The sequence below is a fragment of the Antrostomus carolinensis genome, unplaced genomic scaffold (assembly GCF_000700745.2).
Source record: "Antrostomus carolinensis isolate BGI_N321 unplaced genomic scaffold, ASM70074v2 scaffold44252, whole genome shotgun sequence".
Lineage (NCBI taxonomy): Eukaryota > Metazoa > Chordata > Aves > Caprimulgiformes > Caprimulgidae > Antrostomus > Antrostomus carolinensis.
This window is the reverse complement of record NW_010298446.1, coordinates 45,249-64,879: the sequence shown is the minus strand read 5'-3', so window position 1 is coordinate 64,879 and position 19,631 is coordinate 45,249. Positions and strand designations below refer to the sequence as shown.

General features: G+C 39.7%; 1 protein-coding gene across 1 annotated transcript in view; it reads right to left on the bottom strand.

The window, feature by feature from the left end:
* The window catches only part of SORCS3 (sortilin related VPS10 domain containing receptor 3), a gene marked incomplete at its 5' end in the record, with an annotated part of 64,558 nt that overhangs the window by 2,540 nt on the left and 42,387 nt on the right, over window positions 1-19,631 (bottom strand). The window contains 5 exons of the mRNA XM_010162435.2: window positions 1,693-1,824; window positions 3,710-3,822; window positions 6,540-6,663; window positions 10,702-10,835; window positions 14,139-14,325. Coding sequence (XP_010160737.2) covers window positions 1,693-1,824; window positions 3,710-3,822; window positions 6,540-6,663; window positions 10,702-10,835; window positions 14,139-14,325 — 690 coding nt within the window. The remainder of the gene's footprint in view (window positions 1-1,692; window positions 1,825-3,709; window positions 3,823-6,539; window positions 6,664-10,701; window positions 10,836-14,138; window positions 14,326-19,631) is intronic.

The window sequence follows — 19,631 nt, the reverse complement described above, 5'->3', positions numbered from 1 at the left end:
TTTTCAGACTCAAGAAATGTGTTGTTATACCTCTCCTGGGAAGCAAACCAAGAAAGTTAGCGACTTTTTTTTTTCTTTTTTGGGGGGATAGGGAAGGAGAGAAAAAAACTAAGGATCCTTTCAGCCTCCACAATATACTGTGAGTTTGATCCAATGCACTTGGAAATCACTGAAACACTGGCGTTTCATTGGTGGATGATGGAATAGAGTTAGGCAGTCCAGACTAGTAACATTTCTTTACTCACATTGATTCAGGACAATCCTACTCATGCAGTTCCCATTTAAATAGTCTGTTGGGGATGACACAATCCAATTTCGAAGATTAATGGCAAACTTGACATATTTCTCCTTCATTTAGAAGAGAGACCTTGGACTGGAGTTTACTCATGGCTCAGCAACCCAGCTATGATGCATTATTTGGTTGCTTCAGAGCACATACTTGGCATGTCACACTAGAGCCTGAGTTTGTTAATGCCTGGCCTCCCTAGAGTAGTTCTGGTAGTCAGGGCACAGTTACTGAGTAGTTCGGATGGCCTACTCTCCAGGGCAGAGATCCTCAAGCAGAAGCCAACAATGGGTGCCAAAGTACAACTGAGTAGACTGTCAAATAAAATGAGAGCACTAGAGCTTCAGGCCTCATGGTTAGCTAGTCAGAAACCTAGTCTGAAATGTTTACATAATACTGATATATGAAATACTGACACAACAGCCTGTTCGGAGGGAATTCTGATATGGGTAGATCCTACCGAACAGGATGGAAATGACTCCAAGAAAATCCCTCCAAAAAGCCTTCCAAACCTTCCAACCTCAATGCATTTCTTCTTAAATCATAAATTTCAGAGGCCAGCTTTGCTAGCTTCCTAGGACAAACGTAGTACTCAGAGGGGACTGACTTTGCTCAGTTGGTGACAAGAGCTTCCACAGAATTCAGCAGTCCTCTGAATTATTTAATGCTTGACCACAGAAGAGTTACTCCTCTAAGAGTTACTTGGAGATGGGCTCACACATAGCTTGCACAAAGTAAAAATGCTGCATACAAGAACATTAGCTAGAGCTAAGCAGCCTCTCCAGCTGCCTTCAATCCTTTGCCTTTAAAGAGCTGATTTAATCACTTGGTAATTGTAGCATGAAAGCTTCAGAAGACTAGTGCTGTTGTTCCTAACTCTTCCCTTGCCTGAATATCGCTGTTGCTATTCATCACTGTAATTACCTTTTTATCTAAATGGATGGATATTGTAACTTCCAAATATAGTTTGCAGATGCCATTCACTGCTGCAGAAAAAAAGAGGTCTTGTTCCAGTGATATACAAGCTGAAGAGCCTGATTTATTTTTAGTAAACCTTAGTATATTATCTTGCTGCTTTGGCCTCTGTCTACTAGCATTCCTCTAGGGAGTAGAGAGAGTACATATTCAAGTTTCCTTTGGCCATAACTACTGTAATAAGGACACACCACTGATCTAGGAAGAACCATTGCTGGTAGACTGTGACACATCTCAGTGAGGTATTAGAAGAGCCCATTTTTCCTCTGAAAATCATTTTCTTTAATGCTATAAACTATACTGCTACAGTCCCATATGCATCCAGTTCCATCACACTTATTGTAAGTCATTTCCAATGCTGCACAAGTTAAGGGACCCATCTGTAAATGGTATGATAGGAATGAATGTTTCATGAATCCTTCTTTGCTTACTTGCTCCAGATCAGCCTCACTGCTTTTCCTCCTCTCTGTTGTGTTTTTATGGGGCAGTATGAAGAGTTCAGCAGAAGTAGGCAGCCCAGGAAATACAGCTACCAAGATCTGTTCATCAGGGATACCAGTCACCTGAAAGAAAAGTAAAAAGGAGGTCTCTAGCTGCTATTCTGTTACTGATGTTTCCATTCTCTACAGGAAACTGTGCTCCCATCAATTTGTCATTTGCCAGTTCCAGTGTAGGTGTTGTGGTCTTAATGAGCTATTCTGCCCATTTTGGTGGGTCAAAAATACAGGTTCTGCTAATGATTCATTCTACTTCATTTCTAGAAGTAAATGTAGGCTTGACAACACCCTAGACCCAAAGATCATAATCTAAAGTTCAAACCTGCCATGTCTCCAGATCTGAGTTTTTTACATAGTCCTTCTGGTTACAAAAGAATGACTTGAAGTCAGATCTAGAGAGTCTGTCTCAGACTCCTGGTAAGTGTACACCTAACAGGGACATATGAAGAAAATTACCTGCAATCATCTTCTAATATTAGGTTAAGGGGATCCACATTTGCCATATATGAACCACTTGATGTCTCCAGTGGAAAACTTTTTACTACTGGGGCTAATTGGGAGAGCTCTGCTAGGAACTGCTCAGTTTGCTGAACCAAGAGTCAGTTCCACATCTGACTCTCACAACTGTCTTCAGCACGACCCGCTCACTGAGGCTACTGCTCTTTCTCTCCAAATCCAAAATGTGCATCCTCATTAGCGCAGGAAAGCTCTCCTCCCCCAGCAACTGTCTGCTAGATGAGGCTAATCCCATTAGCTGCCTGGTCCTACCCCACCTCAAGCTCCTTGGTCTCATTCCTGAACTGAAATGTATCAACGGGGCAGCCCAATCTTGGTGATTTGTCCTATAAGCATAGACCAAAGGCTGCAACCAAATAGTTACAAAAGGGTATAATACAAGCAAGCACTTCTACATCATTTCTAATATTGTCTGTAACCACTGATAGTTACCACCCAATTAATTTATTTTTTCTGCAAGCTTGACTCTGAATACAGTAAGAGGGAACAACAGTTTAAACAAGTGAGCTTAGTGTTTTCTCAGGATGGGAAAACAATAAAGGAAATTCTTATAAACTGCAAACTTTGAGTGGGCTGCAGATGAGAAAAGCTGATCAGGAATGTACTTTCCCTGTGAAAATAATCTGCTTCAATTTCTAAGAACAGCTGTAGATAAAGGAAAAAAAAAAGTAAAATACATTTTTGTCAGAATGTAAAAAACACAAAACCTTGCTTAAATCTATCTCCTGATTTCACACAAAACCAAAATTCCTGGATATTTGATGTAATAAATTATTCTGTCCCCCTTTCCTGCAAGAATATGAGTGCTAGTTTACATATTCTAATTAATCTCAGAGGAAGATTCAATATCTGCCAACCATAGAAGTCTCTCTTTGTCCTGTATTTTAAAAGTAAATTTATTTTCTCTCTGAATCCTCAATTTTTGCCCCAATTGGAAAGGGAGTAGAGCTTTATAGCGTTCAACAGTTGCTACACTTAGCTCCATTAGAAGACCAAGTATCAGGATGAGGCAAAAATATCTTCCTCATGCATCCGATATCCTGCAATGTCTGTCTCCTGGGATTAAGTGGATCAGCTGTTTAACAACACACAGTAACCCTACCCAAACATTTGGAGTAGATACTGTAATATCAATTTGGCAAAATAAGAATAATAATGATACTATTACAATCTAGAATTGGTAAAGTCCTCGGGGGTATTAAAAGCTAAAAGGCACCACAGAAACATTAATAAAAGTAATTATAATATTTCCACAAAATTCCTAATATAGTTTACCTCTGTAAAAAGATCCAGCACATTAAGAAGCTTTTTATCAATTTAAAGTGATAGCTTCATTACTGCTGTTCTCTTCCATTCTTTTAAGCTAGCATGTTGAAAAAGCACATGTTTTAAAAGCCTAGTCAATTTTAGTACCAACAAGGAAACAGATACTCACCTGTGCTAGAGCTCTCTTGATGACTTTGCCAATGTCTTGTCTCCATTCAGGGATGTCAGGATTATGATAGTCCAAGTTGGGAGAAAATGACAGGAGCTGAGATTGGAAATACTCTGGAATAGAAAAACAGTATTTATGAGAAGATTAAACAGGCCTGTTCAGGGTACAGCCAAGGGTGCAGAATACAACAGGAAGACCATAAATTATCTTAAAGCAAGAGAGAGAGGAAAGGTGGAATGAAAAAAAAAGGCTGGCTAACACTAAGCAGGACAGAAAGCTTGCAAGGAAGGAATTCTTATAAAGGTTCTTATAAAGGACCTTTTGCCCTAATGCCAACTTGTGGCTTTTCCCAGAAGAAATGCAAGCAAGAATGAGAGAGGTGAGAGGATGTCTTCTCTTCATGATGCCTCTAGGCTTTGTAATTTTGCCACTTGACTTCATCAGATTCTGCTTACAAGGAAGTTGACCAGTAAATAAAGTGACATCTGGCTGAAATTTGGAAAGTCCAAGCAATTGCACACACTGTGCTCTGCAGAACAAATACTTATGGTAAGTAATGTTTTCAAAAGCAGGTATTATCTGTTTGCTCTCCTGGAGGGAAGCCATGGGTGGTTAATACCCCAGCAAATCAAAACCCAGTGGTGCTAATGACTGGCTAATCAAGCAATGGCTATTCATGAAACACTTTGAAATTACTTTATAATTGACTGATTACAGGGAGAAAGAAAAACTTCCTAGAATTAAAATACAGATTTTTTTTTGATTTTTTTTTTTTCTCCAATTCCAAGTCTCCCCTCTGGTGTCATCAGAGACCAAGCCTAGAATCCTTATGACAACAGTGCGCAGCAGGAGGCACAGATCCAGGATGGGAATCACACTCAGATGTAAGTTCTAAGGATAGAAGACTCTCCTTTCTGGTTTTGGAGATGTGCTGTGCCTCACCTTGAAGCACCTGATCTCCAGACACTTCAAATAAGTACCATTAATCATTTGTAAGAAGGTACCAGTTTTACATCAAGATAAACCAGTAGGAGTATAAATAAGGAAATCCACAGAATAGCAAGGATGTGCCAGCACAGCATTTATGTTGCATCTTTTGCAAGATCTAGTATTTCTTTTTAGATACTGCAGTACATTTTTAAATAAAACAAGCATCAAAGAGTAGGGAAACTCTTTCAAGTTTTGAAGGCTTAAACCCTGATATATAAAGCCTTTGACTTTTGAACCCTCAGTAACATGTACAATTTAATTTTTGAGTAAATTCTGGTCTGTTAATCACAATTTGAGAAAATCCTGAATAAATCTCCTCCACTGCCAACACCAGAAAGCCATGCCCTTCTGCCTAGAGCCATAGTAACTTAGCACAGGACACAGGTTAGTATATAAATTTAGCAGAGTGCATGTTTACCAAAGATGTCAACTCGTTTATGTACTCAGACTTGAAATGATCACCAGTCTGTGGGTCTGGAAGGACTCCTTCCTTAGACCAGGTCAGTCTGCAGCATGGCACTGCCTAAGACATTACAACTGGATCAATTTCTCTTTGTGATAAAGCCCAAAGCTTCGGATCTTTTAAATACAGTGGAAAAATTTCTTACAAGGTGTACAAAAAAGAAGAGTGAGGAGTGCTCTGTGGGATCTACCAGGACCAAAGATTGAGATCATCTGTGGGGGACTGCTCTCAGATACGCTTAATTCAGGTTTATTCCAGAAACTAGCAGAAAGGTGCAAGTTTCCCAGAAGCAAACTCTGCATTTTGCAACGTTCAAAATGATCAAGTAGAGGGTTACTTACATTTGCTAATAGCGAGTCTGGGTATTACTAAATCATATTAACATTGTTAAAACCCATTGCATTTCATAGACAGGCAATCAACAAATATCTATTTAGCTGGTTGTTAAAACTGAGCATACAGCTTTCCAGTCACCACCAGGACATTTATTTATATTTAATTACTGAAACAAGACACACATAGATCAACTACACGGTTGAGTTATTTGAAGCCCAGGTCTCAATTAAACTTGTTATCCAAAGAAAAGCTTGCCCTCAAATGCTGGATGCCAATAACTGGATAAGGAAAATGAAGACTCGCCCAGGGTGGAAATTATTCTCTGGAAAAATCTCAAAGTCCTGTCCAAAACTGCTGAGAGAGCCCTTCCACTCAGCTTTTATCAAGCCCCAAACTGGGTAAGCTCTGTGGTCTGCCAAAGGGTGCTTTCTGGAGCCCATGACATGCAGATATAGCAAGAACATACCAAACATTACCTACAGGGAAGTCCACTAGACAGATGGACAGACTCAGACCTCCAGCTATAGCATGGAAGATGGGCAGAGATATCAACAAGATTAATTTCAACCTCCTGTTTTCCAGACCACTCCAGACACTTGGCATTTATACAGTCACAGCATACAGAGAAACTCCAGCTGTATTCAGGCCACCTTAATGATGCACTATGACTACTTCTTTCCACAGCTAGGAAGCAGAGGGAAGTAAGTCTAGCTACAGCCCTAATGTCTTTTTTTTCTTTTGGGAGTTCCCAGTCAGGGTGCATAGGGCGTACACCAGGGTGTATATTCCCAGACCAGCAGGCAAAGAAGACACCAGCCACTTTATTATAGTGCTGTGCTTACAGATTTGGCTAGCTGCCCCATCCAATTCACATCTGTACTTTGTGATCATTACACATCTGAGCTACTTTGTTTTCAGTTTGTCTTCAATGATTCCTCCAGGCACTAGGGAGTTCGGAGAGTTTGTTTTGGTTTAGCAGTGACTGTCTGTTCTTCACATCTAGACACCCCCTGAGATGTGACTGTGAAAGGGTGAGGGTACCATGCACTGCGATCTCCTTGGTGTCTTGGATGAGGGTGTTGCCCGCAGAAACCTGCACAGTGACAGTGTTCATCCCCTCCACAGCGAAGACATATGAGATGCTGTTCTCCAAGGTGATGAGGGGCTGCAAGAGGTAAACACAGATGGCAATTTCAAAATCAGGATAAGATTCACTGAGGATCACAACATGCACCTGACTAATCCACCAGGCCACAATATCCTTCCTCCCTGATACAGGAATGGTGCTCCAAGCTTGCATGTCCTTCTAAGGCCTAAATGTGGCTCAAACACCACCCAGGGAGAGCTGTCCCATTGGCAAAGGTTTCCTTCATTTCAGTAAATCCTTCCTGAAATATTTTTCCACTGAACTGGGTATGTTATTAACACCTCAGTAGAACACAGTCAGCAATTGCAGAATTAGCACTGCAGAACACAGTGTTGCATGCACACAGGCAAGCACACTGAGCACAGTTGCTACATCAGCTGTGCAAAAAACAGGGTCCAGCTCAAACCAGTACTTGAATATAAACTAAGGATGCAAATGCTTCTTCAAACAATCCATATTGTTCAGATTCAGGACCAGACCTTGGTCTTATGAGCATAAATCCATCTACCTCAGAGAAACTCTGTTCAGGACAGAGTGAGGTCACCCAGCATTGCCCTGTCCATTCTTTGAGCCTGTAAGCTAGCTCCAACCATAAGCTGGCAAACCATGCTAACAAGGCTGAAAGTATGGCATATTACCTGCCAACACTGCTGTTTGAATGTGGCTGAATGGTTTCCAGGGTAAAGGTGACCTGCATTTAGCCAGCTCAGAGCCCTGGCTTAACCTGCACCTTCTCAAACAAAAAAAATGTCCTTGATAGCACTACAGCTCTCCTCTTTGCACAGGAAATTCTCACACTGATACACATCTAGATGAGAAAAGTGGACCATGTTTGGGAAAAGAGATTTGCATATTGAAAATCAAAGGTATAGTCCTCGCAGTGCCATTGATCTGACAGCTGGTCTATAGACAAATTTCTTAGTTTAGATTAAACCATTAAAATAGAAATAGTGGTACTAGTCTCCATTGCAAAAGCACTTAGAGGTCTAAAAGTACATATAAAGTCATCGTACCATTGCTATTGCCCCTTCGCCACATGTTTGTTTCCAGAGGAAAACCCTTAAACATTCACCTTCCAGCTCTCACACTTCATCCCATCAGACCGCTAATATGCCTGCATTTCACAACAGTGGCCATATATGCCATTTTCAGAGCCATATCAAAATTATCACTGGCATACACATTTCCCTCCCTGCAGAATGCCATCTTCCTTTTATTGCCCCATCCATGAGCTGAAAAAGCAGTAGAGAAATAAAAAGAAAAACCTGTTAAATCACAGGAGACTGACAGACCAAGCTGGCTAGGGTACCAGCTTGTGCTAGCCCTTGAGGCCTGGCTAACATATAGTTAGACATGCATACATCTTGAACAAGTAGAATGTGCCTATATCAAAACTCATAATATTAGCAATCTTCCTGGAGGTTACAGGTTGTGGTTCTGCACAAAGGCAGATAAGAGGAACTAGTTTGGCCTTTAAAAATACAGTTTTTCCTTTCTGTAAGTATGTATGCTGGACATTTCATTACCATGGATGATTTCACCTCCATCATGGAGTTTCAGCATTCAGCCAACTCCTTAATTTTAATTTGCACACCAAGATCCAGAAACTAACTCTAAATTAAATCAAGTAGTTTAAGGTTCATTTGCTCAAACCTATTAGACAGCTGGACACATTTATTAAACTGGACCTGTGTTAATCCAAGCAAATTGGCCTTTGGGTATACTGCAAAAATTAGCACAGTAGAAATTCAGTACAATGGTTCCAGCAGAGTGGGGAGGGCAGCAGAAGAGCTTCAGCCAGGTCATCTGAGTCTAAGACAACATTCTCCTGTGCCACAGCACAGAGAGTACCTTAGTGACACTGCACAGTGACACAGACACATCTGGTTCTGCCTGGGATGCCTGCAGGCTGAACAGGAAAAGAAGCTTCAATCCCTCAGCACAGAACCAGAACATATCACCTATCAATACCAGTCACTGTGCACAATATTACACACCTCATCCTGTAACTGACACACAAATCAGCGTCCCCATCTTCCACCTGTACTAAGAGCACCACAGTTTGTCCATGAGTGGACACAGAGAAAGATCTGACATGTACTTTAAACATTCCAGGAGGAATTTTGATGTGATGCAGACTGTTGTCCTGAAAGAAAACGTGGCTGCTGCTGTTATATTTATATCCTTTGCCATACTTCTGTCAGAGTTGAAGTACATTTCATGAGGTAGCTGTAGATAATGCTTTGCAGAGAACGAAAGATGAGATGTTCTGGGTCTTTGACTTGGCCCTGGCTAAGTGGCGCCATCTTTACTAATCCACATCTCAACATATTTCAGCAACATGTACAATCACTCCAAGGTATCATCAGGGCCAGCTACTCCATCTACAGCTATTTCCAAAGCATCCATCCTAAACTCATGAATATCTGCTTGTACTTTGTGCCTATGAGTCTGAAATTTAAGCTAGAAGATAAAACAGATAACAGATCATATTTACAACCCTGATGCAAGCACCGTGAGAGCTGTATGGAAATCTTCAGCAAACACTATTGCTTTGCTCTGCCTTTTCTAGATTACTTTCTATTTAAAAAAAAAATAAAAATTTAAGGTTCTATTCACAACCAACTTCTACATTAAAGACAAAAGCAATGGCAGGAAAACCTTGACACCTGGGTGCAGTGGAGAACTTAAGCAGATGATAAAGTTACCGGTACCTAAATGGTCTCAGATGTACTCTAATGGCTGTCCATGTGTGAGCACCGAGCCAAAAATATCTGAACTGTAATATGATTTTGCATCCCCCCTCTTTCAGTGCAGTATAAACTATGTGGAATTAGCTGGTACTTGTCATGGACTCGACATGTGTATGTAGGCGGTTGCCACAGCTCAGCTAAGGCACAGCAACTTGCCAAGTTATAGTAAGTGGCTTTTGTTCCTGAGCTCTTCTTGTGCCTCAATTATGCTTCCACAAAAATAGGTGAGTTCTTACATTAAGCTTCCAAATTTTATGTAAAAACCCAGTAGACACATAATTTACTGTTTTATTTTGGTTTTTTCTCCTGTTACTCTTGGTAGCTAGGGTAAAATGTTAAAATGCAAGCAGCTTTGTCAAAGAGAAAATAAAACACTTGTGTGCCTCCTATTTTTCCTATTCAAGTTCCATATTTCATGTAAAATCCGTTTTTTTTTTCTCCTGTGATCTCACCTCAGTACCCACCTTCAATTGCAACTCAACAGTGCAGACAAGGATGTGACTTAAACTGCTGTTGTAAATAACAGCAGATACTACATTGCAAAATTATCAGTTGTACATTTCACAGCTGTAATAATGGAGAATAGTGCCTGTGGGTCAGCTGTCTCACTCGTAACGCCTGCAATAAAAACTGTAGCTAACAAGCAATCCTGCTCTCCCCATTTCAAAGTATGACCATAACTTGTAATTTCACTTACTTTAATTATTGATGAAAAAGCTCTTTATAATAAAATTTTGCCAATCATTTGAAAATTCACTACAAAGAAGTCTCACCTCTCTCTGATAAATCCAAGACTCTGAACAATGGTCATGGATGGACACAAACTATTCATCGTGAGTCTAGCTTGAAATTCTAGATACAACTGGTTGTTTGAATACCAACAGCTTTAAAGTATTGTGTTGGAATCCAGCATTACATATTGCCTACTGGTACATAAAGGAAACCCCCATGGTTGTTTGAACACCAGCAGTTTTTAAACACTGCATTGAAAGCCAGTATTATCCCATAAATAGTGGTATATAATTCAGTTAAGTTGTAAGTGAACACTGGTAATAACAATGGCCTTCAAAGCTCAGGTAGGGCCGGTAACAACTAGATGTAAAAAAGTAATGACTCCTAAGAACAACATGAGACAAGAGAAAATAAACTCACAAAGGTTGAAGTTCAGATAATGACAACCCTTTTCAGATAAGGAAAAACTAAAACATAAAGCAAAGGCAAGAAGTTTTTGTTAGGGCTGAGAGAGTTCCCTGTCTGGTGCAACAAGCTTATGAAGTAAAAATGAACCAAAGGGCAGTTGTACCTTAGTGTTGTTACCAAACCACCAGAAGTAGGTAAGCGTGCCTGCCTGGCTGGGCCAAACCACTGCAGTAATGTTTACATCCTTATTTTTGATGGCAACAAAGGGGACACTCAGATGGACGTGCTCTACTGGACCTGTGGGAAGACATAGTTCATTATTAGAGGATTTGAGTTAAACCCTCCCTGTGCAGTTGTGAACAGCAAGGCTCTTTCCTCTAAATAAATAAAATGTCTCATGTCAGCAGTGAGAACCTATTATAGCAATACAAGACAATTTCAGCAGTAAATATACAAAATTAAAAGATACAGGATTAATAAACATAAAATTACACAATTTCTTCTCACTCTTAATTCTAGAGAAGCCAGAAATACACATTCTCCAAAGTGCTAATTTCAGGGTCAGTACTGTGTTTAGAAGTATTTTTTAAATATAGTTTGAGGAAGAATAATGAACTGGCTTTGCACTGGACAGGGCAAGCTGCTATTGAAAGCTTCAGAGACAGGACAGGAGAGAGAAAGAATGTGTTTTCTTCAAAATAGATCCACTACCAAGATTTATGGAAAAATCATTTTAGCCAAGATGATTTAAATCTGATTATATATTAGGCATTGATGACATGATTAAATACTTCCTGACAGTTCTTTAGAAGGTATCAAAAAGAAAAATTAATGATTTTGGAAATTCCTTATAGCTTTTTTTATTTTTGCCTGACCTTGAAAAGTCTTTGAGGAGTCATTTACCACTACCAAAAGGCAGGAACTACTTGAAAGGTGTGTGCATTGGCATACCAAAGCATTTACCAGTGAGAAGAACTTGTTTCTGAAAGACTTAAAAATTAACAAAGTATCAATGCAAATTTGTGTTTAATAAATACAAACATCCAGAACGAGTCCAGTGCATGAAGTTCAGAATTAAGAAGTCCTTATTTAGCTTTGGTATGCCAATGCACACACCTTTCAAGTAGTTCCTGCCTTTTTGCTAGTGGTAAATGACTCCCCAAAGACTTCTCAAGGTCAGGCAAAAGTAAAAAAAGCTACAAGGAATTTCCAAAATCATTAATCTTTCTTTTTGATACCTTCTAAAGAACTGTCAGGAAGTATTTAATCATGTCATCAACGCCTAATATATAATCAGATTTAAATCATCTTGGCTAAAATGATTTTTCCATAAATCTTGGTAGTGGATCTATTTTGAAGAAAACACATTCTTTCTCTCTCCTGTCCCGTCCCTGTCAGTTCCTCTCCAGAAAAAACAAAGTTTAAAAAATACTGATTTTTTTTTGTTTGTTTATTTAAAGCTTTTACTAGCTCCATTGTTTTCCTTCCTGTTTAATTTTTTGTTTTTACTGGTACTGAATTTCACCTGGTAACTGGTAGACATCTGACAGTGTTACTGAGTCTTTCTGGATGGTACCTTTTAAAACACAGCAAACTGACAGACTACCAATGTGAGAAGGAAAGGATGAAATAAAGAAGTGAGATGGGTTTTTTGGGGTAAAAAACTAATTCTGGGAAACAGGAAATTTGCTGATTTTAACCGAGATTATTTTCTTGCATTACCTCTCAGCTTTTCAAGCATGAAATGGGGACACTAATCACTAATCACTTCTCTACCTGTTTGGATTACAAGGACTTTGGAGAGCAAGACCTGTTCTTTTACAGCTCTGACCACAATGGAACACTATTTTTGCTTTTGGTTCCTAAGGACTTGTTCTTTTTTTGTTCCCCCTTTCCAAAGGGGTTTCTACCAGCAAGTCACTCCTGAAATCTGCCTATACTCTAAGTACTCTGGGTTCCCAAGAATAGCAGGTTCCCCCAGATATTTTATGACAGTGCAGATAAGAGGAAAAATCCTAATATCTTCACTTCCTCTAAAATGATGGAATGAGCAGCTTGACAGCAGATTCCAGAAAAGTGAAAAGTTGACTGACCACTGATAAACCTGCAGGGTAGAAAACTACTCTTGCTTGAGGCAAAGGACCTTCTCTCTCCTTTTTTTCAGCACAGGATTCCAGTACCAGATAGTATAATAAGGGTGATTTATATAGCAGGCATTTTTGTCTGTACATTTGAGCTTCAAGGTCAAACCTCCTATATTGACTAGTACATTCAAATATATTAAAAGTGTAGTACTGAGGTATCATGTTATTTCAGTGTTAACACGACTGAACATTCTTGCAAAATATTTCCCTAAAGACAATGATAATAAGTTGGCCACCTAAGAATGCTATAAAAGTCAAAGGAGAGACTTGAGAGGCTGAGGAAGAAGAGGGTAAAGTAGCACAGCCAGGCCAAGCAACTGCCCCTCGTTGCATTCTGCTCCAAGATCCTCATAATGAAAAAGCAGTTCCTACAAGAAAAATCAGATAATCCATACAAAGCTGGTTGTTATTACCAGGTAACCATCACTTTTGTCAGCTAATGGCCCAAGGTGAAGGAAAAAACAGTTAATGCTCTAGTAACAGGTTGTTAAATGCAGCCATGATTGACTTTGAGGGAATTATGAGCATAATAAAAGCTTCAAGGAACATTTATTCTTTCACACAGGGAGCCTGAAATTATAAAGAAGAAAAAAGTTCTTGAGTTTTGGAAATTTCTGACTTGCTTCCTTCCAGCAGAAAAGCTAAAGTAAAAAGACAGATAGGCTAGCAGACATTCTGACAGGTTAAAGGAGAAGACAGACATGGCTGTGAACACCATTAAGGGCAAATCTGATGAGGTACACCTGAACACAGATGCAGCTCTTTGCCCAGGAGATCTAGCAGCCTGAGAGCAGGACAAAGAACTGGGATCTTCCTGGTCTCATCCTATGTTCCACACTCTCTGCTCTCTCCTGTGATTTTGAGAAAGCCAGCTAGGGGCTCTATATTTGAGTCTGCTCATTTGCCAAGTGGAGAGAAATAGCATTGATCTACCAAACAGGAGGGAAGAGTTAGGGGTGCACATGAAACACATGAAATATGAAAAGTAGCACGTTAGTCCTCAGTATATTCATATCCCAGGAAGTATGCTCAGCATAATTTTTTCTTTATTTATTTAATAAGCACCATAAACTCCCAAATCCTGAATAACTGACTCAAAATTTAGGAGATTAATCTAAATCTCTTGGATTTAGAACTATACTGAAAACACACATTTGGACTTTGTTTCATATGTCGTTTGGTCAGCCCTTTCAGAAAGCCCAAGAATCATTTTCAAACATTTCTCTGTACCTGTGTGGACTCCAAATATACATTTTTTTAAGAGAAGCTTGTCTTCTTCTTCATTCAATAAAGTTTACTTAAGATATAAGAGTGTCTAGAGGTCCAAACCTTTGCAAGAGCATGAGCTGCACATGTAAGTGGGTCTGCATGTATACTTAGGCCCTACTGAAGTTTCAGGGATTTTCAGTGGGGTTAGGTTTTTCACCCAAGGAATCCAGCAGCGGGAAGTACTTACAGACCACATGCAGGAAGAGGACAGCAGTGTCAGAGCCCAGGCTGTTCTCTGCATATGCCGTCACCTGAAAGATTCCAGCACTCTTATACACATGGCGTATGCCATCCTCCACAGGGCTGAAATTAGCATAGGATACTGCAATGCCATCTCCAAAATCAAGCTGAATATTTGTCCTTTGGAGATCGCCCTGCAACAGAGAAGGTTGGCTTAGAAAATGGGTTGATAAGAGTGATTTATATTACCGTGCATCCTACTTCTCAGTTCTATTTCATTAGCATGGACATAAACCTGTAACTTACCAAAAAAATCTAGATTTGTTCTGTCAGTCCCCAAAGGGGCCAGACTCAAATGAACACCAGGTAATTATATACAAGCAATACACAGAAGAGTCAAACATTTATACCTGTAAACAGATGTTATTCCCTCATCTTGGGTTTAGATATTTTGGGAGGGCAGAGTGTTACACATGCATATATCAAGGAGATCATGTTTGAATCGTCTATACAATGCACGGTTGGGGACTATGTGTCATTTAAATGGGCAGGGCTTTGCACAATCTTTCGTTGAATGGGTGGTGTCCAACAAGTACCTCCATCAGAGACAGTGAGGTGGGAGGCACTACACTGATGCTAATTGTAGAGCTAGATGCTAATTGTAGAGCAATTCCCACATGCACATGGGAGCATCAGAGACAGTCTGGAAGCAGGACACTGGCTGAGGTGGCTCTCCAAGATGTTCCAAAGAAACAGAACCTAGTCACTGAGATGCTGTAAGTCTAGTCAAAGCTAGTTTTCCAGGTTTCCTGTATAGTCAGTGGAAGAGAGAAAAAGACAGCAAGAGACCAACATATTCCATTGTAAGATAACTGAGACAGGTGACATGAATAGTCTTCTGCAAATATGTACCCTGTACCATGATGACAGAGAGTCTAGATGACCAGTTTCAGTTAGACATGTAACTTCAGGATGACTGAATTTATACAGGTTGAGTCCCACATTAAGGACTGACAGCTTTTGCCTAATGCCAGTCAACACAGAGATAGGGCCTGGATACCTAGGAGAATGAAGCAGATGACAAGAAAATCCCTTCCAGGATTACTGTCAAAGACAGCTATTAAACGATGGAGGGAACAAAAGACAAGAGATTCCAGCATTGCAGGTACTTGAAGTCTGGAGGCAGCAGCTGCACTGTTTTAATTTAAATCATGCTTTAAACCACTGTAGTTGAACTGTAGAAGTGTCTGTTATTTCAGTTTCTTGGAGCCTTACTTTATATTTGTCCCCAGCTGACTAAAAGTAACACAAAACAAGGCTAATTTAAACAGAGCTAAAGCCCACTGCAGTGATTTCATTAAACTGAAATAAAACTACACCTCAGATTAAATCTCTGTAGCTTTATGCATATATGAAGATGTATTGGCCCAAGTAATTTCCTTCTATGAGAGGTCTCCACTGTATTCACTATGGGTGAAGAAGATACCACTACCTCTTGGAGATGCTTCTAGCCCAAAACTGAAACCAGTCCTCATATATATTGAGGATAAGAGTGAGAATCCAAAGGAAAAAAAAAAAAAAAAAAAAAAATCCCCATTCCCCCATTTAACTTTTTTTTTTTTTTTTAAATAGGAAATTCAGAAATATTTCATGGCCATCTCATAAACCCTGTTATAGCTGTATGTGCACAGGGTCAGGATCAAAGCTAATGTGCAGTTCCAGTACATACTGATCTAAGGGAGGGAAGCAACCCTATAACACACAGTTCTGATGTACTTCCAATCCCTTCACAGCCAGCTCAAATCCTGCAGGGTCCTACTTCCATTGGGCTCACTGGAAAAGACCACTGAACTCACAGATTTCACTAAAGCCTCTGGAACAGGCATTGCACAAAACAAACCATGACTTCCTAGAAAAACTATGCAGATCAAACAAAGAGAAAAGATTGCTTGGGACAACCACATGTGTGAAAGTTCTTAAAGGTTTCAGAGCTGATAGCACCAGCTTTCCTCTGAGCAGTAGTTTTCAAGTTTACTTGTGTGCAGCAAAACACATGGCTTGCAGCCTAAATTCTGACTGTGAACCTCCCATCCATAAGTGATTTCTCATACAGTCCAAACACACTCATAAGTAGCACAGATCCATTTTGGATCATGACTTCTCATCATCTCAGGACAGTCAGCATAAAGGTAGAATATTGGCTAGATCATGGAAAAAGAGGCTCTTAAACCAGGATTAAACAGCTCACAGGCTGCTCTAACCCAAATGATCAGCAACTGAGACCAAAGGTGCACAACAGGCTTCTACAGAGATAAAAACATCCATGAAAGGCAAGAGGTCACAGTTCTTGCCTCCCACTGGCTTGAAGCTCATGGAAGCTGCTGTCTTACTGGTGGTTTGCATCAGCCTGTGTAAGTGGCAATGTCAGGACTGACACAGGCAGGATGCTGCATTCTGCTACTTGCCTCAGCCCCCAAATTGCACCTGATCTTGTCCTCTGGATGGAAACCTGGGAGCACAGATAAGAAGCCAGACTACACTGAAGCGGCTCTCCTGTGAAGATAATCAGGACCACAGCATGCTCCACAAACTTCATCTTCCCCATAGGCTATGCGTACATTAACCAATCAGTGTGTAAGAATGGTATTTTTCAGATGTGAATTTGCCTTGAGTCTGTACTTGGAATCTTGAGGTACACACCCATATAATCAGGGTTATTATTTGTAGTTTTTGAAATTGGGATATTTGGTTATATATGTCAGATCTCTCTCCTTCCTTGCTCCATCATTCCCATTCCACAGGAGCCAGGGGAGTTTTGTCTATTGACTTGATCAGGGCACCATTTTCACTCTGTCCTACTAGGACAATAAAAATACTATATAAACCAAAAAAAGAAAACGTACAGGACTAGAGTGGTAGCGACACTAAAACCTAACTGTAATATTGAGTAGCCAGTAACATCCTTTTGACAGAGAGTTTTTTAAGTCATTCTAAAAAATTCTTTAGCAGGGGTAAAATTACACTCTTGGGATATTCAGACATCTGATATAAAGGCTCCTACATCTTGTTAAACCTTTCAAAACCACTCCTCAAGGGAATGCACTAAGACTACAAGTTCATCTTATATGGAAGACACCGAACAGAAGATAAAAATTTCATCTGGTCTGGAATCACCACTGGTGACCTCAGGCTGAAATTTCTTGCACCCTTCACAGCAGCTCCTCTCTCATGCCTTACAATTCTCTTTTCTATTTCCTCCTTGCTTGCTTCTTCAATATAATTTTATCTGAAATTAGAAGGTTTGAAGTAGAGAAACAGAAATAGATTTTTCATTACTAAACAGTAGCAGATGATCTTTCTACCCAATTATGAGAGTTGTATCTTCAATGCAAAGACTGCCCATTACACTAATCATGTTTTCTTTCTCCTTTCCATACCTCTGTATCCAGTATGCAAAAAGCTAAAAGTAGTGTCCTAGCTCCACACATGGTATCAGGTATTCTGGAGTTTATGAATATAAATTAAAATAGAAATGAAATGGAGGCATTTCAAATGGGAAAAAAATCATTGCTCTCCATATATATTCAAAAGGCACATTTTATTGCTTTAAGCCCTGTAAACTACCAAAAGGGAATGAGCTCGGAGATGTCACAAAGATTGGAGCTCTGCGTACTGAAATCAGTGAGCAGGCAAAGTGTAGTGGAATGGTTGGAGAGGAGGAGTACTGCCATGGAACAGCCCTTCAAAGTCATCTCCCCATCAAGACTAGCCTGGGAAAGTTTTCCTGTCTGGAAGCTATATAAGCAAAGTGATAAAAACTGTAGAGACAAAACAGTGGTTGAAATTTTGGCCTTCTGAAGCTAAGAGCCAAACTCCCACTGATTTCAGGAGGGTTATATTTCATTCAACATAGGCTTGGGGCATATACATGATGCATTTTGGTTCTTCTAATGAAGTTCTCAAATTGTTTGCATAAAAATATGACATGGACGGAGCAACCTGGTCTAGTGGAAGGTGTCCCTGCTGATGGCAGGGGTGTTGGAACTAGATGATCTTTAAGGTCCCTTCCAACCCAAACCATTCTATGATCTCTTTCTATAAACACAGTTTAGCAATCTTCTAACAGATGTGCAGAGCTCCAATACTTGCTCAGGCTTGTTCTTTGAATAGTCACTGCTTGCCTTCTCAGTTCACTTGCAATTACAACTGTGTTACAAAGCCTTGCCATCACCTTGTAATTTCCAAAAGAGGGAAGCCGTGAGATGGCATAAAGAGAAGACAAGGGAACAGAGGAGTTGAATAACTGGAGCTGCCACATAAACAAGCATTTTTGCCTGAAGGGAGTTTATGTACCCTCCAGAAGGGAGCTGGGGATGCATGGAAAATATCAGGTGCAAAAACAGATTCATAGGACAAGAACACAACTGCATACAACAGTAATTTGGCAATCTATTATTTCTTTGGGCTAAAACTAGAACTTGGATTAAAAGAAAAATAAAAAGAGATTCTTATCTCCTCATGTTCTTTTGCATGTATGTACAGTTCAACAAAAATCATCAGTCATTTTGCATTTCTTTGTCCATTGTTATGGTCACACACATATTCTGAATTACTACCATGAACAATACTACTAAAGCTAAATCTACAAATTCTGAGAAATTCAATTTTCAATTAACTATGATAAAGCATTCATTTACCATTGGACAGCATAAAGGCAAGTCACATCAATGTATTGAGGATGTATACTAGAAGGTAGAAAGGAACTGATGCCTAATCACAAAGTTGCTAATCAGGTTTAGTCTGAAACAGTAGGAAGGCTAAATGGAGACCACACAGATGTATCCACAGGAGGTCTTATCAGACTGCTCTCTGGCTCAGAAAGTGAGTGTAGACATAGGTACAAAACAACCCACCTGTCAGTCAGGAAACAGACTGACCAGAGAAGGTGGAGAGAGGCAGGAATTAATTTGTATGACAGCAAGGCATGTAATAATTAAGACTTCAACAGAAATTTTTTCTTCCAACTAACAAGGAATATTTTGATAACAATTCGTCTCAGGTTCACACTGGAAGACTAGAGTACTTTTGCATAAAATTTCGGTGTTCTTTTTTTCCCTCTTAAAATGTCTATTATTTTAAGAAACAAACTCAACACAGAACTCTCTGTGGAATAAGCTACTCACCCACAAAGACATGTTCTTGAAAATCTTCTTCCCTTAGAAAAAAATTGTTTCAATGAAATGTTTTCTAACTATCCTTATTTTTCAACAAAGGACATAGAGTGAACACCCTCACATATTTATTCGGCTGCCTCTTCAATCTCTAAAGCCTTGTAAAGACTCCACTCTTCAGCTACCTTGACTGCTGCCTTATTCCGCATCTGTTTATCATTCTTTGTACGCAGCAGTTCTGCTTGAGTTCCTTAATAAATTACTACTAGATTCCTAATTTTTAGATTATGTCTGTTCTTTTCTTAACTCCCACTCACAGTGTCTATACA